The 16,493-nt window shown below is 38.4% G+C and overlaps 1 protein-coding gene across 6 annotated transcripts in view; it reads left to right on the forward strand.

Annotated features, from left to right (window-relative positions):
- ap3d1 (adaptor related protein complex 3 subunit delta 1) overlaps positions 1–16,493 on the forward strand; it is a 76,181-nt gene that overhangs the window by 20,338 nt on the left and 39,350 nt on the right. For 5 of the 6 annotated variants that reach the window (XM_033046919.1, XM_033046920.1, XM_033046921.1 and 2 more), the window contains 8 exons: positions 4,807–4,902; positions 8,416–8,496; positions 8,939–9,019; positions 9,152–9,259; positions 9,360–9,489; positions 10,952–11,091; positions 14,070–14,143; positions 15,399–15,448. In XM_033046919.1, the coding sequence (XP_032902810.1) occupies positions 4,807–4,902; positions 8,416–8,496; positions 8,939–9,019; positions 9,152–9,259; positions 9,360–9,489; positions 10,952–11,091; positions 14,070–14,143; positions 15,399–15,448 (760 nt within the window). Of the gene's footprint in view, positions 1–4,806; positions 4,903–8,415; positions 8,497–8,938; positions 9,020–9,151; positions 9,260–9,343; positions 9,490–10,951; positions 11,092–14,069; positions 14,144–15,398; positions 15,449–16,493 lie in introns of those variants that run through there. The other variant, XM_033046925.1, reaches the window with a different exon arrangement.

The raw sequence follows: 16,493 nt of genomic DNA on the forward strand, positions 1-16,493 counted from the left end.
ATTAATAATATACTTTCAAGATTGCAGGCTTTCAAGATGTACAAAGTTTTAAAATGTAAATATTGGTTCACTTTTTGATTCAAGATTGTTGAAACATGTTCATGGCTATCGTTGCAGACAAATGTGCAGATGGTTACACATTGTTCTTAAGCAGAACATCAGATTTGGATTAGATACAACAGAGTGCAATGAAATTCCTTGTTCACATGAAGTTCACAGAGTAAACAAATATATACAATAAAGATAAATACAACAATGAGTTCAAAATGGCTGCATGGTGCAAGGTTGTAGTGCTATACAAAATAGTGCAAAAATTATTAAAATATAATAATGGAATAACCAAATTAGGTTAATTTGACAGTGTTCCTAAGCTAGTTAGTTTGGTTTATTGTCACTTGTACCGAGGTACAGTGAAAAGCAAGGTACAGTGTAAGCAGAGCATCTTTTGTTATTGCGGGTGAGGTGTAATCAGGATCCCTCTGAAACTTTGCACAAATACAAAATTAGAATGGAAGTTTTGAAGAATTTCCCATCAGGTTTCCTGAAGTAGTCATGCTACATTTTAGTTACAGGCTGCTGTTTTGGACTGGATCATCAGTGAATGTGTTTATTGCAGACTTGATAGTATTGCTGATCTCTTTACATTTTGTTCATTTGGATTCCCTACACGTGGCATTGTAGTCATGGATAGTTAATCTGTTCAGAAAGAAAAATTGAAAAACAATGCTGGAAATTATCCATCAGATCTGTGAGGAGTAACATCGTTAACATTTGCCGTCGATGAATTAGGGAAAAGTTTTTTTTTTTAAACTTCTTATGTTACGGAGAAATAGGAATGGAAAATACAAAAGGGATGTCTATGATGGGGTGGAGCCAAAGGAGAATGGGGAAAGCTTATATTAGTTAAAACTAATCTGTCTGGAGTTCCGATGAAGCTCTTTACACCTCAAATATATATATATTTTCTCAGATGCTGCCTGATCTGAGTATTTCCAGCATTTTCTTGTCACTGATTTCCAGTATCTGCATTCATAAAGCTAAAATAAAGGTCTTTATTGTCTTTCAGTCCTTCAGATATATTAAGTGACATGAGTGAGCTCCATTCTAATTCATGCAGAAGCCTCATTTTGCTAGACTTCTAGGTTAATTGGCATCTGTAAAATTCTCCCGAATGTGTAAGGAATGGGAATGAAAGTGGGATAACGTAGAAATAATATGAACAGGTAATTTATGGTCGGCATTGACTTGGTGGGCTGAAGGGGCTGTTTTCATGTTGTGTCTCTAAATCAACATCTTGCAATCTACAGCGTGGTACATTGTATCTGCTGCATAAAAGCTCATTAATAGTGAGGATGCATATAGTGCTTGGAGCAATAGTTCTGGGTTCTCATCCTTTTGTGTTGATCCTGTTCTTGGCCTTTTATAGTGCAGTAGCCTCCTGCTGGCCAATATTGGGGTCATAGACTCATAATGCACAGAAGCAGGTTCTTCGGCCCACAAAGATTGTGCCAACCATCAAACACCCTTTTGCACTATTACCATCTTTTATTATGCCCATATTCACGGTGACCCACCCCATTCCTAGTCACAGGGAGAACGTGCAAACTACACAGGTTTGAATCTGATTTACTGGAACTACGAGGCAGCAGGTCTGCAAGCTCCACCATTGTGCTCTTCGAGTTTATATTTCCTATTGTCATTATTCCTGCATTGCATCTTGTACAGAACATATTGCAGTGGCTTTTTGACCACGACTGACAACTGCCAATAAAATTGGTTTTTCATGCAATTTTGCTTTCAAATGCATAGAATCGATTGCAATCTCCTTTTGAACTTCATGTGTACTAAATATAATCCACATTTCACGCATCTATTGATCATGCCAAAGAAACGTGAAATATCAGATCAATGATCTACTGCACTTAACCACTTTCTCAATTACCTAGTAAAGTAAGCAACTCGTAGTTCCCATCGTTATCTATCTTTCCCTTGTAAAATAAATAAGAAATTTCTAAGGAACTATTCTCTGCTTTTATCTCTCTGCCGGGTTGAAGGAGGCATATCAAAGCCACTAATTTACAATGCACATTTTTTTCTCTCTATTTCAAATCTTGCCAATGGCTATGTTGACTCAAATCAGTGAACTGTTTCCTGAATGTTTGCTTGCCAGTTCCAAGTTAAAATACCCAGTCCACTAAATATTTTGTTTATAGCAGAGTACTAAATTGGGTATCTTTTTAAGCTACTAAAGTAAAACACTCTACATGGTGATTGCAATGTTTTGGTCGGGATTGATGGTGCCTAGATTTAGGGTGACTAGGTCAGTCCAAGAAGTGCCCTTGATTTCTAAACAAATTTGGGACAACTGATCAGAATAATCGAGCTGGATAATTTTATGACCTTGGACCATGATGCCGGGCACCTAGGCATGACTGCGATGTCTTACATACGATGTTTATCGACTTCCATTGAGCTGATGAGCTGTGCAGGGAGCTGAAACTGATTTATTTTGTGTGTGTGTAGACTGAAAACAAGCAGAATAGGACAGAAGGCAAGTGTTCGACTGAATAGTCACCTAGTCTATGCTTGATCTCACCGATGTAAAGCAGGCCATATTTAGGAGGACCGAATGCAATAGATAAGGTTGGGAGAGATGCAAGTGAACCTCTCTCTCAACTGGAAGGGTTGTGAAAGTTCCAGGGTGAAAATGAATGATGAGGTGTAGGGACAGATGTGACATCTGCCTAGATGGAAATGGGTTGTAGAGGAGGTTATATCATTAACATTGAAATCCTGAAGAAGAATTGTAACACTGTTTTGATCTTTTAGATCTGTTCTTTGACTTGCCGTCTGTAATCTTAAAATAGGATTCCAGTGCCATCTGATGCCTTGGGTATTTTTATCATATTACTCACATTGTCAGAAAGAAAATAAAACTCAGAGAAGCTCAATGAATCCCAAATGGATTTGGCAGTATTAGAACAGACTCTCAAGTCTAGATGAAGGAGGTATTTCATTACTGTGGAAAAGATGCAATACACAAATTGCATCTTTTTTGTAAGGAGAGGAGATTCTGAAAGGGAAAACTTAAAACTGCAATGTGAGCATTTAAATACTTTACCGTCTTAGAATATTGAAGTAACTTTCAGCTTCTCGTATGTAGCACTCTGAGTATAAAACCATTACTGGAATTGGTTTGTGATCTCCAGTGCTTTGTAGAGCATCTTTTAATTTCCTTAATTATTCTCTTTTGAATATAAGACGAGAGTATACAGTAATAGCAAGACCCTTAACAGCATTTATGTGTATAGGGATCTTGAAGCAAGTTGCTAGCTCACTGAAGGTGGCAGCACAGGAAGATCGGGTGGCAAAGAAGGCATAAGATATACTTGCCTTCATTGTTAGGGGCATTGAGTGTATGAGTCAGAAAGTCATGATGCAGCTCTATAAGGTTTTGGTTAGGCTGCATTTGGTGTATTGCATGCTGTTTAGGTTGTCCCATACAGGAAGGATGTGGGGGAATTGGAGAGGATGCAGATGAGGTTTACAAGAATGCTGCCTGGATTAGAGAGTTTCATCTACAAGTAGAGGTTGGATAAACTTGGATTGTTTTCTCCAGAACATCAAAGGTTGAGGGCAGTTGTCCCACTGCGGCGACCTAATTGGCGAGTTTAGAAGAGTTTGCCCTCGACTCGTACTCGCAGCATGATCAACACGAGGTCCTAGGAGGTCTTTGTAACTCTCTTTCATGCTCGAGAGTAGTCCCCGCGTACTCGAGACCTCAGCTAGGTCGCGGCGTATTTTTCAACATGTTAAAAAATGCCCGCGAGTAAAAAAGGTCACCATGGAAAAAATCTATATATTTTTTTTTACTCGTAGGTTTAGTCGTAGTAGGTCGGCATGTTATTCATAGGTAGTCGAGGGTAGTCGTAGATAGTCTTCAACATAGTTGAAGGGAGGTCGAAGGAGATCGAAGGAGGTCTTCACTCTCCACTATTCGGTGTCAAATTTTCCCGAAGCTAGTCTTCAACATCGTCGAAGGAGGCCTTCTACATAGTCAAAGGAGGTCTTCAACACGATACTTTTTCAAACTCTCCTAAACTCGCCAATTAGGAATAGAGGGATATGGATCATGTACAGGCAGGTGAGGCCCTTCTAACTTGGCATCATGGTCAGCACAAGCATTGTGGACCTTTCCTATGCTGTACTGTTTTATGTTCCATAACCTGAAGCATGCCATAATTAAAATTTGGATGCATTATATTTCAATTACATCTGCAGATATATTTTTATGGCAATGGAGTTCCTTTCTGGAACATACCCTGGCAAATCCAGTAATCATGGACTGAAAATGTTCAAGTGTAGCATTGGACTGTCATTTTATTTGAGATGAATTAATTATGCTACACATTATAGTGGTGCCTTTTTAACCATTGGCTGTAACTTGATATCAGTAATTTCATCAATAAGAAATGCTGGAAATAAGTTTGGATGCATTTGAAGAAAGAGAGGTTATGTTTCATCTGTCATCAGTGGTTTGGATCAACAACCCAATTATACTTTCCTGTTTCATTTAAAAAAATAGTTATTTTGAGTTCCCGTCCGCTTTCAAGATAATCATTTGACATGGTTGTATACCTACATTGTGTATGTGTTGGTGGGGATGTACACCGATGATAGTGAGTCATTTCATAATTCATGTGTATTTAAAATAACAGTTGGTAGTTTTTTCCAGTTTTATTTTCACTCCTTTATAATAGTTTCATTCAAGTGCTGAATTTAATTGCCGATTAATCTTGTTTTCAGGCCAAATATATTTCGCAATGTATTGATGAAATAAAGCAGGAGCTCAAGCAGGACAATATTGCAGTCAAGGCAAATGCAGTCATCAAGCTTGCATATGTAAGTATAAAATGTCATACTTAAATAAATTGTAGCAAATGTTTTACAGTATGCCTTTTGTTCAGCTTTACTAATCTCACGAGAATAATCTGCATCCTTTGGTAACATGATCTTGGCATGTGTTCAAGTGTAGAATATTATAGCAGTTTTGGTTCATCCTTCAAATCTTACCCCTTTCTTTAAAGGGCCTGTCCCACTTAGGCGGTTTTTTTCGGCGGCTGCGGCACAGTCGTAGCGGGTCGCCGAAAAAGCGGCGACTGGACCCCCCTACGGAAATGTCTACGACAAGCTACGACAACCTACCACCTAGTCGACATCAAGCTACTGACAACCAGTGACCCATTAGGACGTCCACCTACGACAAGCAACGACCCTGTCGGCGACAACTGAAGACAATTCAGTCGCCGGTACCTGTCGCCGGTTGACATAGGTAGTCGCCGATGGAATTCACCGAAGTCAGCACACGGTAACAACCAACGTCACCTGTCGACAACCTGAGTCATCCTGGAGACAGCCTACGACAGCACCTATGACAGGAGAAGACAAGCTCACAGTCGCTGAAAAGTTTTGAACATTTCAAAATCCAGCGGCGACCAGAAAAAACGTCTCGACTCTAGGCGACTTGAGGAGACTACTCATGACCATACAGCCGTCACCCCGCGACCATGTGCCGACAGCCTAATCACCTGTAGTCGCAGAAAAAATCGCCTGTGGGACAGGCCCTTTAGTTCCCCAAACCCCAGTTCATTTCTGTTTACGTTTGCTTCTGTAATTATGAAACACATGCACTCTAAATTTAGAGCTAAGATACCAAGAGTGACCTACTCTGCTGCTTGTATTTTTGCTTTGTAATCATTTCTACTCTCTGCACCTGGTCTAAACTGAACAATTTTATCTTGGAGATGCAAAACTGAGACTCGCATCAAATGTGCAGCACAGTACGAATCCTTCCCAGCAAGAGATTATTTAATCAAAGTTACTAGTCTGTATGCGATCGAAATATATTCATATTATCTCCCTGTTCCTCTTCAAAGATTTTCACGTCATTTTTGAGAATAAATATTTTATATACACCTAGGTGGGGAATTGGTAATGATTTAGAGCGGCATAGTGGTACAGCTGGTAGAGCTGCTGACTTGCAGCACCTAAAACCCAGTTTTGATTCTGACCTCAGGTGCTGTGTATGTGGAGTTTGCATGTTCTCCCAGTGGCCATATGGGTTTCCTCCAGATGCTCCAGTTTCCTCCCAATTCATCCCAATTCCAAAGGCGTGGCGGTTTGTAGGATGATTGGCATCTGGAAATTGCCCATAGTGTGTATGTAGGGAGTGGGTGCAAAAATGGGGTTACATAGAATTAGTGTGAATGGGTGACGATGGTCAGTGTGGTCTCGGCGGATCGAAAGGCCTGTTTCTCTGAACCGAAAGTTCTGTATCTCTGAACTAAACTAGAGGGATATAGTGTCTGCAAAGAGAAATGGATATACTAAATGGGAAGAAAAAGAGACTGGTGTATAATGTGGGAAAAGGTAAAGTCAATCTTGATTGAAATAATTGGTATGAGTTTTTGAATGGTGTACGAAAATGGTGAGCTGGTTCAAATGCATTAACATAAGGATACAACATGCAAATTAGACGTTTTGTGAAATGCTTGAAGGGTTTGAGTACAACCTACGAGTATAATTTCATAGCTCTTAAATGTGCGTAGTTCCAGGGTGTCTAGGACTGGATGCTCCGTATTCCAGGTCGATCATTGCTCCAGCAGAACAGACGAAAAGGGAGAGGAGGCATTATTAATTGAGTAAGGTATCAGAACAATGCTGAGTCATGATGTAAAGGCCACAAAATGCTGGAGTAACTCAGTGGGTCAAACAGCATCTCTGGAGAATATGGATAGGTGACATTTCAGATCAGGACCCTTTTGGGCAAGGATCCCGAGTCAAAAATTACCAATGTATGTTCTCCAAAGATGCTGCCTGACCCGCTGAGTTACTCCAGCACTTTGTGTCCTTTTGTGTAAATCTGCATCTGTAATTCCTTGTTTCTATATGATGTAAAGGCAGCGGAAGCCTTTGGACAGGTGGAATTAGTTTTGGTTAAAACAATGAATAGCAGCGGAAGGTAGGCATGAGTGGGAGTGGACTTTCGATTCCCAAAATGTGACCTCTCGATCAGTCAGAACATAAATGGGGAAATATCAAGGGTATTAAAGAGAACTGCACTTATCATGGGAGATTTCAATCTACATCTTGATTGATCGAACAAAACTGGCATGCGTACCATTAAAGAGGAATTTGTGGAATGCATCAGGGATGTTTTTTAAAGCAGTACATCGTGGACTTCCGAGGAATAGGCAGTATGATTTGGTCTAACGTAATGAGGAATAAGTGATCGGGGATCTTGTGGTTAAAGATCGCCTCAAGGGTAGTGAACTTAATATACTGACCACCCTATCTACCTGTGATGCCATTTTCAAGGAACTATGTGCTGCACTCCTTGTTCTCTCTGCTCTCTAACACGCCCCTGGGCCTTGCCATTCACTGTGAAGGTTCTGGCCTGATTGGACTTGCCAAAATGCAACATCGTGCACTTATCTGCATTAACCACTTGCCCAACTTTTCAAGATCCGGCTGTAAATTTTCATAACCATTAATAATGATAACCCTTAGATCAATGATGATGATATGAGGGAGATGTTTCAAATGGACTAGGTAAACAAGCTAAGAGAGATCAATAGATGAATAGTGACTGATATTCAATCAGCTGTTGCATAATGTTCTAATAAAAAAGATGAATTCCATGGGGGGAAAAGGCGTATTTATGGTTAGCAAAAGAGATAAAAGATAATGAGCAAAAAAACAAATTGATGAAGGAACTCGGCAGGTCGTGTGGAGGGAAATATGCAGAGAACTTGAAGGTCCCAATCCATAACACCATCTGTCCATTTCTCCGCCGATGCTGCCTGACCTGCTGGGTTCATTACCATGGAAATCGTTGCTTATATCCCAAAGATATCACATGGAGTTATTTCAAATAACATGGTAATTGTTCAATGGTACTTTATTATCATGTGTTCCTTAAGTACTGCAAGATGTGTTTTTTTGTGCTTATAATTCAGTGACAATCCTATTGTACATTCGGCGTTATCATACTAAGTGTAAGATAGTCGACCACACCGAGTCAAACTGCAGGAGTCGCCATGGTTATGGCGCCATCCTGTATCCTTCGAGCAGCTAACTTAGGACTGAAATGAAAAGAAAATGTTTTTGATATGTGTACTCTTTCATTGAATGTTCTGCAGGTGTAATGTAGTTTAAGATGCTTGAGAAAATTGTGTCAAGTGGGGATTGGGTTTGAAGGTCTATGGCAAAGCAGGTTGGGGGGTGGGGTGGGGGATGGTTGTGTGACTCTTTCCTAATTGTATTCCTTACATTCTTATTTTATAATATCCGCATTTTTTTAAAATATTGTCCGGTTCAGTTACATTTTAAGTGTTTCTTTTCTCTCCACAATAGCTGCAAATGGTGGGATATGACATCAGTTGGGCTGCGTTCAATATTATTGAAGTAATGAGTTCATCTAAGTTTACATTCAAGGTAGAGGTTCTTTTTTTTTAATGTCTACCATTGCTCAGATGAATGCGTAAGCTGTAGAGTACATTAATATTAATTGCAATCGTTGCTGATTATGAATCACTAAAATTTCATTGTTGTTTATCCTTGCATGATTTCAGTTTAAGATTAGCAAACTTGTATATCGGCTGAAATTTATGTATTCTGCCAAGATTATTTTAAAAAAAATGTTTGTTTGTTTACCCTCGTTCCTTTATCTTATATGGTTTAAGATCTCAAGGGGAAGAAGATTTGGGAAAGGTGATTCCATCCTGAAAATCAACTTACTTTTTTTTAACAACATCTATTTGCACAGCTGTTCCTTTTATAGTACAAAAATTATTGCATTGCCTTCTAAGATTGTGCACTGAGGTTTTTGTCGTTGTAAGTTGTCATTCTGGTAACTCTGCATTTTACCTTCCTGCAGAGAATAGGATACCTGGCGGCCTCTCAGTGTTTTTATGAAGGGACTGATGTAATCATGTTAACAACAAATCAGATTCGCAAGGCAAGTTGAGAGACGATTGATCTATGAATTTTAAATGGTGGAAAAACATAATTAATTAAAACATTGTGCCGTTTATTTGGTTTGTACAGTATTCTTAATTCTAATCCGAGCTTTCTTTCAATGCATAAACAGGATCTCAACAGCCCAAATCAGTATGATACAGGAGTTGCTTTGACAGGTTTATCCTGTTTTGTTACTCCAGATCTTGCCAGGGATTTGGCAAATGACATTATGACATTGGTGAGTTCTTTTATCTTTAAAACATGCTTGGGTTTGGGAAGGGTTGATTTTTTGATCTCTGTAATTATATTTATTCACTAACAGCTACTTTGATCCACAGATGTCTCACACAAAGCCTTACATTAGAAAGAAAGCTGTGCTTATCATGTACAAGGTGTTCCTCAAATACCCTGAATCCCTGCGACCTGCTTTCCCACGCCTTAAAGAGAAACTGGAAGATCCAGATTCGGGTCAGTTGCTTTCACAAAACATGCTAATAATTGGTGCCTATTTAATTGCACAATTTAGCATAGTAATTCATGATGATTCAAGTTTTTGGTGTGGGGTCCAGCTATTTTCAGGAAGTTTTAGTTTGTGGAATATACACTAATACATCAGTGGTCATCTAATATTTTAGTGAATCATAGAAACATAGAAATTAGGTGCAGGAGTAGGCCATTCGGCCCTTCGAGCCTGCACCGCCATTCAATATGATCATGGCTGATCATCCAACTCAGTATCCTGTATCAAATGCTGAATTATTTAATTGAAGGAATGTATTGATTCTTCAGGCCCAGTTCGAGTAGTTTAGAATTTTGACATCGGTTAATTTGGTCACCTTCATGCACTGTTGATTTTGAATGTATTGAAGTTTGAATTGATGTAAATTGACAGACAAAGAATGAGAATAAAGGGGGCCTTTTCTGGTTAGCTGCTGGTGGCCAGTGGTGTCCGCAGGGGTCGGTGTTGGATTTGCTACTCTTCATATTACATGTTAATGATCTGGATGAGGGAATTGACTGCTTTGTGGCCATTTGAGGATGATATGAAGATAGGTGGAGGGACAGGTAGTGTTGAGGACACATGGAGTCTGCATAAGGACTTGGACTGGTTGGAAGAGTGAGCAAAAAAAGTGGTAAATAGAATACAGCATAGAAAAGTGTATGGTCATGCACTTTGGTAGAACAAATAAAGGGGAAAACTACTTTCTAAATGGGGAGAGGATTCAGAAATTGCAGGTGTAAATGGGTAGAGTCCAGAACTGGAGGGCACAGCCTCAGAATAAAAGGACGTATCTTCCAAATGGAGATGAGGAGGATTTTATTCAGCCAGAGGGTGATAAATTTGTGGAATTCATAGCCCCAGGCAGCTGTGGAAGCCAAGGCTGAGATTGATAGTTTTTTTAATTAGAGTTACAGGAGAAGGCAGGTCAAGGGACTTGAGAGGGAAAAATAGATCAGCCATGATTGAATGACAGAGTAGACTGGATGGGCTGAATGGCCTATTTCTGATCTTATGTCTTGTGGTTACAACAATACAAGTTTTATCTGTCTTGATTACATTATTTAGCAGTTCATGAAGTTGATCAAATTAACCGTCAAAATTCAGTTTCTCAAATTGGGCCTAAATTAAAAAATAGAATTAATTAATTACTCCCAATTAACAGTTAGAAGACTGTGCCATTGTCTTGTCTTCCAAGTATTAATTCAGAGTTGTTTTTTCACCATTTTCATATTGCATATTTTTATTTTAAACCAATTCTATTAAAAAAAAACCCAGTGCCAATAAAGTTGCACAAATGTACTAGTTGCTGAATTTACACCTGCAACTGTGGCACAACTTCTCCAAGGTAATGGTTCAAGGTTCTCGATTTTCAATGTTTTACTTGCTTTGATCACTCGGTGAAGTCTGTTACCTCTGTTTGTTCTACAGGTGTCCAGTCTGCAGCTGTGAATGTCATCTGTGAGCTTGCCCGACGCAACCCGAAGAATTATCTTTCTCTAGCTCCACTCTTTTTCAAACTAATGACATCATCAACTAATAATTGGGTCCTCATTAAAATTATTAAACTTGTAAGTTAATTAAAAAATATATTTTATCGAAAAACAAGGAAATCAGACCTCGTAATAATTAATAGGGAAAAAAGAGAGCAGCAAGAGGAATTTCAGAGGGTCAAACCGTATCTACGGAGAGAAATGGTCAGTTGAGGTTTTGGATCGAGACCCTGCATCTGGACTGAAAGAGTAGAGAGGATGCAGATGGTATAAAGATAGGCGGGGTGAGACCTGGCAAGTGATGGGTGGATACAGGTGAGGAGAGGCGGCATGGTAGGTGAGGTCAGGCGGGAGAAGTTGTAAGTGGAGAACAAAAGGCTGCAGAATCGGGAATAAGATAGTAAAGGAAGGGGAAGAATAAAACTGAATGAGAGATGGAGGCAGATGGGAACAACGGAGGGGGGGGGGAGGGGGGGGGGGGCAGAGGTGGATCCAGATAGGAAGAAAATAGGGTATAAGGTGGGAAGAAGAGCGGATAAGGGAGTACTAGCATAGGTGAGAGAAAAGGACGGGGGTGTGGATTACCAGAAATTTTAGAATTTAACGTTCATGCCCATTAGCTTGCTGACAACCCAGGCAGAACATGAAGTGCTGCTCTCTTGTTTGCATTTTGCCTCGCCCTGACAGGAAGAGGCCGGGGTCAGCCTAGTCAGTGTGGGAAAGGGAAGGTGAACTAAAATGGCTGGCAACAGGGAGATCAAAATGGCTGCAAAATACTTTTGCTGACAGATGCTGGTAAAGTAATTGCCTCATCCAGTTTTACTATTGGAGCTGCTTGCACGTAGTTTGTGATTGTAATGGTGATGCTGTGTGGTCATTTGACATTTATTTTGATGGTTAAAAGTTTGATCTATTCTCAATTAGTATTTAATCATAGGTTGGCACTAGGCTACAATGGCATCTTTTACTGTGCTTGTGTAACTGTTGAAGCAGTAAAATATAATCATGTAATTTTCAATTAATGGTCATTACAGTTGAATTTCTGCACATCATACTTGCAAAGATATTTGATTTAAATGCAGCAGAAATTATTTTCTGAGTAGTAGAAAGTCAATTTGCTTAACTTTGAAAATTTCTACCATGATAGAATTAGGTTCAATAAAACATACAATGGATTAATTATGAGGATGAGACAATAAGAGTTTGAAATAGTTGTTTCAGATGGTAACAGAATATATTGGTTTAGGTACAGCATTTTACTTACAAGAACATTGTTTCAGACTTATCGGCATTTTTTGTTTATAACTAAAGGTGGATGCAATTGAGGTGCAATTTTTATTTATTAACACGGGAATCTTAGAATTAACTGAGATTACAGGGGACAGAATTTCCACAAATAATTTTAATAATTGCTCTTCCATGAATAAAAAGAGCAATTATTTTCACAAACTTCAGGAAAAAACAAATGTAAAGGAAAGAATGTCACTATCTTGCAGAAAATTATTTTCCTGTACATCTTTCAGATTAGATTCATTCTGAAAATGTGAACATGGGAACATATTGATGGAATTAGAGACCCATGCTCAACACTCTATACCCATGACTGTGGAGACAGACACAGCTTCAGCGTCATCATTCATTTCCCCAATGTTGTTAGATGAGCAACAGGGAATGATGATTCAGAGTACAGGAGTTTGATAATCTGATGGAATGGTGCTAGATCAACAATCTTTCTCCCAACGTTAGCAAGACCATTATTGTTTTCAGGAAGGAATAGCCAAGGATCCACAAACATGTCCTCGTGTCGAGATAGTGGTGGAGAGTGTAAACAGGTTCAGGTTGCATAGACGTGCATATTTCTGAAGATCCATCCTGGGCATAACACATTGATGCAATCACAAAGAAAGCCCACCAACACCTCTACTTTTTTTAGAAGATTGATGAGATTTGTTTTGTTGCTGAATGTTCTATCAAACTTCTACAGGTGTACAACAGAAAACTTACTGACTGGTTGCATCATGACCTAGTTCAGTAATTCCAAAGCCCAATTTGTAAGAGTCGGTAGAAAGTGATAGACAATGCCTGGTCCATCACAGGCTCTGACCTCCCTATATTGAAGGGATCAACAGGAGGTTCTGCCTCAAAAGCAACTAATATCTTCAAAGGCGCACGCCACCATGGCCATGGTCGTATCACCCTACTACCATTGGGAAGAAGGTTTAGGAGATTGAATGCTGTGACCTCCAAGTTCAAGAACAGCTTCTTCCCATCTCAGCTCTTGAACACTGCAAACAATAACCACACCCCTATCTCGGCATCTACTGCGGACTTTGTTTTAGTTGCACTACATCAGTTTTGAATTATGGTCTGGTTACCTAGCATTACTGATTATTAATTTATGGTATATATTGCTATATATTTGTTGTATTATTGAATTAATGGGCCTGGTAATGGTGCAGCAAGTAAGCATTTCATTGTTCCGCTGCTTGAATATATGTCAATTAAACATTTTTGACTTTCGCCTCTTGACTCTTGACAGTTTGGAATGTGTTATTCATTTCTTCTGCCATACAGCAGTTTCATGGTGATTTGCTTTGGTTTATGGTAGGGAAGGTCAGTAAAAACAAACTAGGATACAGAGTTAGATTGGAAATTTCTTTCACACCTGCTCATGACAAGGCTCTAATGGCAGAAGAAATGAATATAATAAATTCCTCAACCTGATGGTGTCAGAATATTAGTAGATAGAGGAAGTCCAAACAAAGCAATTTGCAAATAATTTCAAAGAAAATGAACTGATCCGTGAGTTTGCAATCATGACTGTTATATTAAAATGGCTTATTTGCAGTAATATTTCGTCTGTTCAGGTTTTCTTGGCATTGCATTGGTAACTTTGAGTGTTTTTCAATGCAGAAGCATCCAGAATAATGAACTGTTCTAGACTAAATGATTTTGTTCAATGTTCGGACGGCATGATGATTTAAAATCAATAATTAAGTGATAGCTACCATTGATGTGCACTATCATGTCATACTAAATGCCTACTTTTCTGTTAGTTTGGAGCCCTCACCCCACTTGAGCCGCGGCTGGGGAAGAAACTCATTGAACCACTGACAAATTTAATACACAGGTTAGTGATGGCATCGATTGTTCTATTTTTGATATTTTGTTGAATAAACAACCATAACCATCCAAGAATATACGCAGATAAGTTGCAGACTGTAAAATCTCACGATCTGTGGCGGACAGAAAGTGGCATTGTTCAGTGTGCTTGGCAAACTTGCTTTGTATGAGTAATTATCTTTAGTATAACAAATTGAAGGGTTGCAGTCTCACTTATAAAATGTCCAGCATAAAATCTCGATATCATGCTCTTGTAGTGGTGAATCTTAAAATGATACTGTATTTCAATAACGTCTCTGACTGATGAAATTATTCGCAAAAAGGATCTTAAAATATCTAATCTATCAAAATTAGATTTAGTTGTGATTTTGAATATCTGCTGTTATTTGAATATAAGACGCATAAAACGTTGAAGTATTTTGTTAGTCAACATATTTTGGCAAACTTTGTTTTTTCATTAGTCTGAGACTGAATATTGTCAAGCTTTGTTAATTTGGTAGAAACATTATGTAATTTAAGTGTTGTAAGGGTTTTGTATATTAGATATAGAGGGCTCTCTGTTCATCTTCTCTTTTGCCTGTAGAAAAAAACTTGAATGTTTCTTGATGAAATAATTGCCGTTATGGTGAAATAATACGCTGTCAGTAGAATTCTATTTTAATATGGGCCAACTAATTTGGGGATTTCTTATTGCTGTTTAGCCACTGCATTATAAGAGTTATTTCAAAAGCATGCTAGTATATAACAGCAAAGACAATTTTAATGGTTCGATGATTCTTTCTTCTCACTGTGGTTCTTTATTGTCACATGTTCAAACGCACTGTGAAATTCTTTTCTCACAGACTGTCCAGTAAAGTACTGCCATACCTAATCACAATCTCCTATTAGCAAAGTGTACAGAAATAATCCACTGAGCCCGCTTGCACGAGGCACCAGGTTTTGGCGCCATTTTTCAAAATTAAACTTTGGATATATATTTTGCAGAGAACCATGAATGTCGTCATAAAATCGGAGAGGGGAATCTTAGAATCTAAAATTGCAAGAGAGCAGGATAATATACTGCATTATTAATACAAAAAGAAAATGTATAATTGGCCAGGTCCTGGTTTTCTTCTCTGTCCGCCAAACAGGCTGATTTTTCAAGTGACTGCAGGCTATATGGTAGCAAGTTAAGTATCCCACGAAGAAAATACCTGGTATAGTTGGCATTGGGATGTAAAATAACAATTTGGCAAAAATAGCATTCTTTTTTTTCTTTGCAGTACCTCAGCCATGTCCCTTTTGTATGAATGTGTGAACACCGTGATAGCAGGTAATATCCTCTTGGTGATCAGCTGTCTGTTTGCTTTCAAGTGCAAAACTGATCATTTAAATAAAATGTTTTAAGATAATGACCTGTTAGAATAGAAATGTTTGTATCTCAGCTGTTAGACTAGTAATGCAAAATTCTACCTTTTTTTCCCTTTTAAATTTAAAATACCCCCAAAAAACTGTTGCTTTGTCAGAATTATCAAAATATTAATGTAATCATGGCGTGATATAACTCTAAAGGAATGCTTATTGGAAGAAATTGATTTGGACAAAATTATCATAAATATAGTAGTTTCCATAATGTATTTTATAATTGTTTCAAAAATAATTGATATCTTAGTTTTGTGCAAATCCATTAGCTTTAGTATTATTAAACATGTGAATATAGTTTCAATGTACACTTGCAGAGTACTTTGGCAGAGGTGAGAAGAAAAATTGCAAATTTCGTGCTGCCAATATTATTGAACTGGGTGAAGATTTGAGATTTAATGGTTTTTTTAAAAGTAAACATCTTAATTGAAGCACTGCAATTCTGCTGGAGATTTTCCTTTGAACAAGGGGATAAATTAAGAAGTCTGATAGCCCCTGAGTCTCCCGAGACTATTTGAAGAAGAGCCACAAAGGTGTAGCCAGTGTTTACCAATCTTTCCTATCTAAATATGCTCCGCTCAAGCATTATTTCATGAATTGGAGGCATGATAATCTCAGGAAAAAAATAATATAGTCATAATAATTGACTAAAATGGTATCACCAGATGCAGCCTTCATTATATTGCTGTCTGAAATACCTGGGTCCAAGGTAAATGCCGTAAATTAGTGATTGTAATCCTTTTGATGTAATGGATGTTCTGCCCCCACCCCTCCACCTTAGCTTTTAGTTTTTACTCGAGGTTGGGCACTGTTGGTTATAAGACGTTATCTAATAATTTAGTTATCTTTGTGCGATCAGCCACAGTTTCACATAGCTTTGGCCACGTGTATGGAGGTACAGTGACAAGCTTTGTTTTTGTGTGCTATCCAGTCAAATCAGATAATACTACACAAAT

This window comes from Amblyraja radiata, chromosome 29 (assembly GCF_010909765.2).
Source record: "Amblyraja radiata isolate CabotCenter1 chromosome 29, sAmbRad1.1.pri, whole genome shotgun sequence".
Taxonomy (NCBI): domain Eukaryota; kingdom Metazoa; phylum Chordata; class Chondrichthyes; order Rajiformes; family Rajidae; genus Amblyraja; species Amblyraja radiata.